Source organism: Phyllostomus hastatus, unplaced genomic scaffold (genome assembly GCF_019186645.2).
Source record: "Phyllostomus hastatus isolate PE091 unplaced genomic scaffold, TTU_PhHast_1.1 phas_contig_148, whole genome shotgun sequence".
NCBI classification, from domain to species: Eukaryota; Metazoa; Chordata; class Mammalia; order Chiroptera; family Phyllostomidae; genus Phyllostomus; species Phyllostomus hastatus.
In genome coordinates this window covers 19,921,539-19,931,410 of record NW_025333607.1, presented here as the reverse complement: position 1 = coordinate 19,931,410, position 9,872 = coordinate 19,921,539, and the positions used below count along the sequence as shown (strand labels likewise).

At 48.1% G+C, this 9,872-nt stretch overlaps 1 protein-coding gene across 1 annotated transcript; it reads right to left on the bottom strand.

The window, feature by feature from the left end:
- Positions 1-3,824: 3,824 nt before the first annotated feature.
- RGS2 (regulator of G protein signaling 2) lies at positions 3,825-7,046 on the bottom strand. Its single transcript, XM_045860931.1, has 5 exons — positions 6,912-7,046; positions 5,885-5,986; positions 5,715-5,776; positions 4,986-5,152; positions 3,825-4,696 (listed from the first exon to the last, which is right to left on the bottom strand). Exons 1-5 carry the CDS (start codon positions 7,019-7,021, stop codon positions 4,502-4,504), a joined length of 636 nt encoding a protein of 211 aa, XP_045716887.1. The 5' UTR covers positions 7,022-7,046; the 3' UTR covers positions 3,825-4,501.
- Between the last annotated feature and the right edge of the window lie 2,826 nt (positions 7,047-9,872).

Below are 9,872 nucleotides of genomic sequence, written 5' to 3'. Positions count from 1 at the left end.
ATCCTCTCCCTCCATCCTTATTAAATCTGCTTGTTCTTTCAGTCTCATCAAAAATGCCACTTCGCTTTGATTCTTGATTCATCCCAGCTAAAGGCATTTGGACCCTTCTCTTGCTACTAATCACCGGCCACAGCCCACCTTCTGTTGTCACACTTGCACGTCAGCCGCTCAATCGTGGCCTCCTGGAGGACGGAGGACGGCGCTCACGCCTTGCTGTGTGCTCCCTGTGTGGTCTAGTGCAGCGTTCTGCAGAGAGTAGGTGACGTATAATCTGCTGTTACGTGACGGTGAATTATTTGTGTCCTGGTGTGGGCACACGGCATTCTCACCGGGGCCATGACTGCAGTCTCCTAACTCACCCTCCCGCCTCCACTTCATCCTTCGCGTTGCTGCCAAGGACGTTGTTGCGCATTTTCGTTGAGATTGGTGTCCCGCTGCCTCAGACTGGAACCCCGACTGTTAGTGGTCAGGGCCCTCTGTCACCAGGTGCTGGCCTGTGCCCATCCGGGCCCTTCTCCCCCGCTGTCCTCTGTAGGCCGGTCACACTGGACCATGGGCCCAAGGTGGTCAACACCAGGTCTTTGTTTAATGCTCTTCCTTGGGCTGGAATGTACTTCTTACCACTGCTGGTGGCTCCTCTTGTCCTCCTTCAGGTCCCAGGACACGCTCTTCTGGGTGGTTGTCACCTCAGGTAGCTCCGAGCTGCTCCTCCACTGGGATGCCAACAAGGAGATACAGTCCATCTCCTTGCCACTGACAGAAACATGGAAAGTGGTTTTCTTTCTTTCTTTTGTTTTAAGATTTTATTTATTTATTTTTTTAGAGAGGGAAGGGAGGGAGAAAGAGAGAGAGAAAGAAACATCAATGTGTGGTTGCTGGGGGCCGTGGCCTGCAACCCAGGCATGTGCCCTGACTGGGAATTGAACCTGCGACACTTTGGTTTGCAGCCCGTACTCAATCCACTGAGCTACGCCAGCCAGGGCTAGAAAGTGGTTTTCTAAAGCCCTGGAAACCCAGACCCTGGGAATCCACGTACATGTCAAAGTTCACCATTTAACAGTGGCGACACTGTAAAGTCAGACTGACTCCTTCTTTGCCTGCAGTTTCGGGCTAACACAGCACGACAGGGTCGGAACCAGGAGAGTGGCCGGCACAGGGCGGGCACTCCCGAGACTCTCCCCTGGGTGGATGCACCTTGCTCCCCAAGAACACCTCTCATGATGGAGACAAGTTCTCTTCACTCTCCGTCCCCGCAGCGGGAGAACCATCCTGTTGTGTTAAGACACACAAATCAACCAACCCTCTACCAAAGGCCTGTCTCCCGGGGAATTTGGGGTGATCACGTTCAGCCGCCCACGGACACTCACTGCTGCCCTGCGCTCCGATGGCAGCGGGGTGGTATGAAATCCCGGTATTTTGAAATGCTCCTGGGCTTACAGCATACGAAAAAGGAAATACTATCAGAACGAAAGGACTGTGGATCTCTGAGAAACTGGAACATCAAGTAATATTTATTTGTGGAGGTATGCAGTTTCTAATCTTGAATCTATTTCAGTTTGTTCCACTGGAGGACATTGGAAAATACCACCTGAATTAAGCCTGTGATTTAGCAGCCTTGAAAAAGTCAGAAATTCTGGTTTTGTTTTGTTTTTTGTGACCGTAATCTGGCTTCTCCTATTAAAGGTCAAAAGTTACAGAGCATATGCCTAGTAAGAGGTATTTTTTTGCCAAAGGGAAAAGCTCTGCAGATATTTTTGCGTGTTGGTGCCAGTGGGGCTTTCGACAGCTTGTCCTGTTTCCTGTGTATCGGCAGACACTTCTTGTTTCACCAACACTTGTTTGTCTGATCTTTGAATACGTATTCATCCATCCAACAATTAATTGTGCAGGCTCGGTGCTGAGGGGTGGGAGTCAGCAGCACGCAGAGAAAGACCGCCTTCAGATACTGGCATCGACAAGCTAGTGAGGGAAGACCCAGCATTATCAAACAACCCTACTGATCAACAAGAGCTCTAGCTCGAGCTCCAAAGGAGAGGACCTGGTGGGTAGGAGGGTGTCTCCGAGGGGATCTGACGCAGGTGAGAAGGTCAGGGAGGGCCTCCCTGAGGAAGTGACAGGTGCAGTGATACATGAATGATGAGTAAGAGCTAAAGTAGCATTCTGTACCCAGGGACTGTGACGTGCACAGGCCCCGTGAAACCAGTCGGCTTGGTACCTGCAAGGGCTTGGAGGCAGGCCAGTGTGGCTAGCAGAGGGAGCTGGGGACAGGGTTGGGACAGAGGGAGGGGTCAAGCCGTGTGGGAGTCGGACCCTGTTAGGGATAGTGCCTTCCTTCTAATTGTCTGGGAAACCTGACCAGGCTTTAGGAGCAGCAGGGGACAGGAGCAGCTTTGTGTCTCGAAAGGATCCCTAGAGCTGAAGAGCAGAGGGCATGTTGTGGGGGGGGATTAGCGAGGGGAGGGGACCCGAGACCACTGGAGCCACCAGCACATCAGGCGGCAGCGCCTGTGACCAGGGCGACGACAGAGAGCCGGCTGGAGGCTGGAAGTAAAGGACACAGGGCGGGGTGACAGCGGGGTACACGGCATGACCCCTGGGTCTCTCTGTTGGCCAGAACCTTTCCAAATTAAGGCTTGTGTGGGCCTGACATATTTTTCTCCAAAGAAATATGTCTTTCGATGACCCTGCCACTATTTATGGAGCGCCTACTATATATTGTTCTGGCTGCTGGGGACGCGGGAATGAACAAGACGCCCGTGCCTGTCGGTGCCAGAGTCTAATTAAGGTGAGAGTTAATAAAGGCACAGTGAACACGGTATTTAAACACGGCAGGTCCATTTTTCTTATGGCGAGTGAGGATTTTTTTTTTCTAATGTCGCCGTATCCCTCCAGGACCCAGGGGGATAGGCAGGGACGGGTGGGTTGAGGACACAGGGAAGGCGAGGACTCCAGGGTCACAAGGCTGACGTGCCATTACCTGGGCTCAGGTTTCCAAATCCAAGATGAGGACTCCCCTTCTCTTTCACTTTGTTTTCCCCTCCCTTTTGTTTTTTGCCTTGCTTTCCCCCCTCCCTCTGCTTTTTAAAAGAACCGTAATCAAGAAGGCTGAAAAAACAATGTGCTGGGGAAGAGTATTCCCTTTCTCACTAGCCAGTTCAAAAAACAGATCCAAGGCTTCCCTCTCCCAACTAGGAAAAAGGACATTTCCAGATTAAGTCTAAGAAACAAGTGTGCTGCTTTTGCCTCCATCCTTAAAGGAGCGTGAGCAGATTCTCTCTTGGCCCAGAGGGGGCGGGGCAGTCAGGAAAACCCTGGTTTTGCACGGATGCGTCGCAGAGGGGAGTAGTTTCTGGTGTGTGTTTTGGAAGGTCATGCCGGCGCCCTGTGGGCAAACCCGGAGTCCAGGGAGACCAGAGGGGCCAGCCCACAGTCACCTTGCTTAGCCTTTCATTTGAGAAGCTTAGGTATGTGAGTTTGGTCCTGTGTCTCTATTACTCTATTTTTGTTTTCACGTTTGGGTGGTCTTTCACAGAAACACACCAAGAGCTTTTGGTCAATGTTCTGTTTTCATGAATACCAAGTTCGATTTTTGCAAGACTGTTTTGGAAAGCTTGATCCCAGGGTGCCTCTGACGATGTAATCATACTTCCTGACTTGCAAAAGCATTGCGGAAACAGGACCACGTTTTCCCCAAACTGTCCTTTCTCGGCTCTGAGGATCATGACCCCTTCGTTACCAGAAAGGAGATGCGTGTGCCCTGGGGCCGCCATGTTTCCAGCGACCAAACAAAACCCGGCTGCACGTGGGCCCAGCACTCAGTGACATCACTTATCAAAATAAATTTATTAAAAGTACGCAAAGACCACTTCAAAGTTTAGCTGCCTTCAGGACAGTTTTTGGCACTCATAATGACACCGTCCTCTCTGCACAACAGCACTCACTCAGTGACACACCACTTAACAATTAAAACACAGACCATTTCAGTTTTAGCGTTACAACACAATGGGATCAATGCTCTGTAGTCATAAGAACTTTGATATGCTTGCACGTAGTAAACATTTTACTGTTACTTAGTACTGAAACGAACTAAAACTAAAACTAGAACCACTGCATGGTAGCATGGACTGGTTTCGGGAAAGATATACAGCCAGCTAGCCGAGGCCACACAGTCCCAGAGCTATTGACTTTAAAAATGCCTTTGGACCAACAGTTCGCCATCGTCTCTCTCAGCCTCGAGCTGCTGCTTTTCCGGCGGGACACACTCCGCAGCCAGACCGCCCTCTCCCTGCGCTCTGCACAGTCACCGAGGCCACCGCGGCCCAGGCTGCTCCTAGGTGTCCGCCAGCCTCCCGGTCACTGCCCAGCTTTGAGCCAACAGTTCTGAGGGACATCTCCCGAACACCTGGGCTGCATTTCAAGGTCAGTCTCCAGGGGCAGGCCACAGCCTTCCCCCTTAGGAACAGAACGAAAGGTCCACCACCGCTGGGTTCCCGTTGTCAGCTCATGTGGTGTGGGGCTCTGCGGAGATCTGCGGCCGTTTACACAAGTCCTGGTAGAAAGCCGACTCCAGGAAGCGGGGGTAGGAGTTGTTCTCCATCAGGCTGTAGACCCTTTTCTGGGCCGTCGCGAAGCAGCCACTTGTGGCCTCTTGGATGTTCTGGGCAATTAGGGTTTTGGTTTGAAAGTCTATGTTTATCTGAAATGAAACAAACAAAAAAACGTGGTTTATTCCATATTCGGCATTAGAGATTTAAATCTATTTATTTAATATTTGAAAACCAGAACCAAAAACTGTAATGTGTGATTAGTTTTATCGGCCAAGTCATGGAAGAAGCTTAAGTTATTTAAAAGCTAGTATTAGAAAATATTCCTGCCCCTTCCCCATCACTCCTTTTAATCAGACTCTTCTTTAATTCCCTCATTTCACTTTGGTGCTAAGAATGTTCAAAAGGTGCTAAAATAGGGATCTTTTTCTCCCCCCTCACCTCTTTTGGAGCCTCTTTCTCGATGAAGTCAGTATATATTTTCTTTGCTTTTGAGGACAGCTTTTGGGGTGACTTGGTTTTCTTGAAGTCTTCACAGGCCAGCCAGAATTCAATATTTTCTTCGCAGAATTCAGATTTTAGAAAAGCCCTGAACGCAGCAAGGCCATCTGAAAGGAAAGCATTCAGACTGTGAATTCAATGAACAAATAGTCCCCTCTATTTTTTTCTAGAACTCTCGATTCTTTGCACCTATATTTTATTATTTCTAGATTAGAGCAGTATCCTACATTTCACTCTAATTTGTAATCCTCAAAATCTAGCTTTTTAAAAACTAAGTCGCCAGTAGGCAAACTGCTTAAGCTGGCACACTGCTCCGAAGATATAAATACTTAACTCTGCTTTCAATGCAAATTATTTATTGGGGGCCCTAAATTCTCTGGGAATTAAGCCTCTTGAAAACACTGTATGCAGCAGAAAAGCTGAGTCAACCTTATCAAAGAGCGACTGCCACTACACATTTTTTAGGTTAATTTTTCATCCCCACCTGGAATGAATAAACCATATATTTCCATGTGTAACAACTGCTGGGAAATAAAGGAGAAAAATAGGCCTTATATTACAGTGACTGTAAAGTCGAACTGCGTCAGGCAGGCTGCCCTTCTGCTGTGTGGACGCCTCTCCAGACCCTTGCGATGCTCGAAAGGGACCCAGTTCAAGAGGTGAACTTACATTTGCTGGCTAGCAGCTCATCGAATGCTTCGGACCACAGCTGTGCTTCCTCAGGAGAAGGCCTGCAAGAGAAGTCCCGTGTGTTGGTTTATGCGCTTCAGGAGTCCGCTTCCCCTTCCCAGCCCGGCAGCTAGCCGCTCATGTTTGCAAGAGCGAGATTTTCAGTTTACCTGATGAAGGTCTGCTGTTTGTTCTTCTTGCCAGTTTTGGGCTTCCCAGGAGAGGAGGAATGTTGCAAGAAGTAGCTCAAACGGGTCTTCCAATCTTTTAACCTAAAAAGAAAACAAAATTAAGATTCACTAAGTGGCAATAGTTGAAATTGCTACTGCAGCAGATGGCATTTACCCAAGTCGCCCAGGTAATACGGACAAATTCAAATAAGAGAAAACAAGAACTCTTCAAGTCAGTCTTACTCATTTAATCCCTGCACTTATGTGTTGAACCAGTTTGTTCTATTCATCTGAACATAACTACTAGTTTTATATCTAAGGGAAAGACTACGAATATTACTAGGACATCACAAGGAATTTAGTTTGCATAGTTCAAGAGGCAGATGGCATTTCTCACTTGAAAAAGGCAGCCGTTTTTCTGCAATGTTAATTACTATCCAGAAACATTCCACATTTGAACTGACAGAGGAACTGGCTTGAGCCAGTGATGCTTATTGTCCCTTCTAGCCCCAGAGAAGAAGGTTCTGGACCGTCCAGAGCTGTGTGCAAAGAGGGTGTGTGCATCCCCCATGCACCCCCGGCAACAACACTCATTTTAAGCAGATGATGAACTAAATTACAAAATTAAATGGATGGAAACAAATATATCCAGAACCAGCAAAAACATCTCCATCCCTGCAGCTGTGTATGTAAGCTCATCAGAACACAAAAGGCAGCGTACGAATAAAGGGGACGCGCTGAGACGCAGGGAGACAAAAAGCCAACATCACTCTACCACCGCCTCGGTATCAAGAATTTTCTTCAGTTCCCTAACTCTTCCTCACGGTCCTTCGCTCACGCAACAGAACACAGACCACACGGCTTTGACCTTACTTAGCTAGTTAATCCTTTCCACATTATTTTTTCCTGCAGAGGCGCAGGAAAAATACTTTTTCAGTGTCAAAGCCGAGCCCAAGGCGCCGCGTTTGCAGCAAAGCCGGAGAGCGAGTTCCGCGCTGGGGCGGGGAGAGACAAAGGCCGTACTTACAGGGTCCGCTTCATGTTCTCCCGCTTCTCCTCGCTCTTGGGGACGTTGCCTGCGCTCGTGTCCATGGAACCGCAGTCGTGCTGGACAGCCAGGAACATGGCACTTTGCATTATCGTCTCGCTGCCGGGCTGCCGCTCTGTGTGGCGGGGAGCGCGCAGCCCCATTTATAACAGGCGGAGGCGCGGGGGCGGGGCTCACGACTCTCGTCTCGCCTCCAGGGGGCGCGGATTGGCCGGCTGCGGAGGGGCCGGGGGCGGGGTCGGCTCCGGCCCGCCGCGGTCACGGTCGCCCCGCAGGGTCTGGAAGCGAGGGCACTGCTGACGTCTGCGGCCCGGGAGTCGTGCGCACTGGGGCGGAACGCGGCGGCCGGCCGCGGCCGGTGTGGGAGCAGACCGAGCCTTGGCCTCGGTGTGGCGGCCGGGCTGCACGGAGGGCTGTGCCCGCGAGGTTGCCTGCCGGCCGGCCGGACGGGGGCGCAAGTCATCCCTTCCCCGCCCCCGCGTGCCATCTCGGACCCCAGAGGGAGTGTCGGTTCCCCGCGGGGAAAGGCCGCTCGCTGCCAACTCCAGCGCAATCGCTTTCTTTCGAATTAAGATTGCCCCGTCCCCAGGGAAAACCCCAGCTGTTTTTCTGCGACTCCGTTTAATTAGGGGAGGGACACAATGAACAGGAGGCACAGTGACAGTCCAGAGGGAGGTGGTGTGACCTGCTCTGTAGGTTGAAGAATTTGCATTCACTGTGGGGAATGAACAGGAAAAAGAGACTTAATCAGACAGTGCTCTAACTGGATGTGCATTTTTGGTCACCGGTGGCCACGTGACCGGGTCTGCGCCCGGGGGCTCAGGCTGATTTCTCAGCAATCCTTGGCTGCCTCTCTTCCCAGAGCGGAAACCAGAGAAATCACGGACCTGACGGCCGAGGGAGAGGAGGGAGAGGAAGGCGCCGAGACCTCGTGCTGCAGCGCGCCAGAATCTGTCTAGTTTAAGATTAGCGCAAGGATGCAGGAGTTCCTCATGACTCATTCCTGGCTGACTTGGAATGTACCAGAACACCTAATAACTGGCAAAAGGGGAGGGGTGGGGGAGAGAAGGAGTTAACAATTTCCTTGATTAAGTTTGATATGATAATTGTTCAAAAGTCATCTCAGCTGTAGCAGCCTTTAAATGGTTTTATTGGTAAGACCGAATAGATAACCTCAACTACAAAATGCTTTGATTTCAGGTAGTGGTATTGGATCCGATCAGTGGAATATTCAAGTGGTTTTTCCATCAAGCATCTAAGCAGACAATAAGATTAACAACTAGGTATTGCTAGGATGCAAGTATTCTCCCCACTTTGCATGAGAACGGTAAAAAGAAAATGGGAATTAATTTAGCATATTCTTATGGTGCATTGCCAGTAGTTGCAGCTCCAAGTTTGACTTGGAGGTTAAAATCTGCAATTATTCCTGAAGAGAAAAGCCATGCAATTTATTATGGAAAGGAAAATAATTTCGATTTTAATAACAGATATTTTAAAACGTCGTTGTGAAATGTAAGAACGTCATTTTTTGTCAAGCACTTGCTCTTCATCTCGAAAAGAACATTGCTTAATACTTCCTACATCCACTTTCACTTTCTGATGATTCACTACCTAATTTATTAAATATGTGTAATATGCAGGCACTTGCTTTTTCTCGCCAGTCAGAACCTCAATATATTTTACACTTAGAACACGGGATGGTGGAACTTTCTCAGAGTGGAAAGGCCAGGAGTTCTGACAAAGAGGCATGAGAGAGTGAGCTGGATTCGTGTCAGGGCTCTGATTAGAGTCTCCACTTAAACACCAGGGGCTCAGAAATGCTGGGACAGTCCCACCATACCTCCTTGTGTCCCAGTTTCTCATCTCTGTGAAGAGAAATGTGTCTTTCTTGCTAGTCTCATTGTGTATCATATGACTCTCATGTGAAAGGCCTATGCAACTCCTAAGTACTGTGCAAAAACTCGTTACTAATTTGTAGGTGTGAAAACGGAAATATCTGAAGCATAGCTACTTAAGTAGAAACATCATTAAAGGATTAACTCAGAGTTAATTAGGTTATAAATGTGTAAGGACTATTAAGGTAGCAAGAGAATTTTAGAGTATCAAGCTTATAGATAGCAACTTAACAGATCCTTAATATATACTCCTGGAGAATAAGCAAATAAGGAAAATAAGGAAACTACTTGACACTGAAACTTTTTAAACTTTCAGAATTTCAAGCTAGAAAAGATCAATCATCTCAATGTATTCTCAAAAAGTTGTCATCATACTGTTCTGTATAGACAGGCAGGCATGTTTAAAGTGAAAGCTACAGTGTTTGAGGCGTTCCCTTTGTTTAGTTTATTGTTGTTGTTGTTGTTGCCACTGGCTTTTAGGTGAATGGGGTTGGTCCACGCTGAAATGACACATATTTTCCGTCCTGTGGTGGAGAAGGAAACAATGCGGCCGGTTGTAAATATTGCGCAACAAAGCCACAGCTTGCGTGAGTGGCTTGATAAATGCACTCAGGTTTCTCCATGTTGGATCTGTCATGCCCTCTACTGGTCAGACTCTCTGAGCATGTTAGTGGTGGAGGTTCTCCGCGTGGTTCTTGAACTCTGTGTCTTGAAAAAAAATTTAAATTGCAGAAGGCAGCAAGCAAAAAACACAAGTATCTAGTAATGCCAAAGGGAGAATATGAAAGGCAAAAGTCTCCCCTGCCGTACTTCTCCATTTCCCTTATTAATAAACAATTATACTATTAGCTAAAAATATGTAACATAATAACTTTCATACATGTGCTTCAGAGATTTAGGAAACAAGATATATGCTTAAATAACCCATGGAAAGATAATTCTGTGTATCACTCTCGTGTTGTGCTTATTTGGGTCCATAAGATACCTTAGTTCCTAAGTTTGTAAAAGCGGCAAACCTGTTGCTTATCTGATGAAATCTGAAATT

Bases quoted from the DNA above. Each gene is read 5' to 3' on its own strand.
- RGS2 (XM_045860931.1), bottom strand. From the start codon at position 7,021: ATGCAAAGTGCCATGTTCCTGGCTGTCCAGCACGACTGCGGTTCCATG. The intron at 5,987-6,911 runs GTAAGTACGGCC...TTTTCTTTTTAG, and splicing joins GAGAACATGAAGCGGACCCT to GTTAAAAGATTGGAAGACCC. The intron at 5,153-5,714 runs GTAAGTTCACCT...CTTTCCTTTCAG, and splicing joins TGAGCTGCTAGCCAGCAAAT to ATGGCCTTGCTGCGTTCAGG.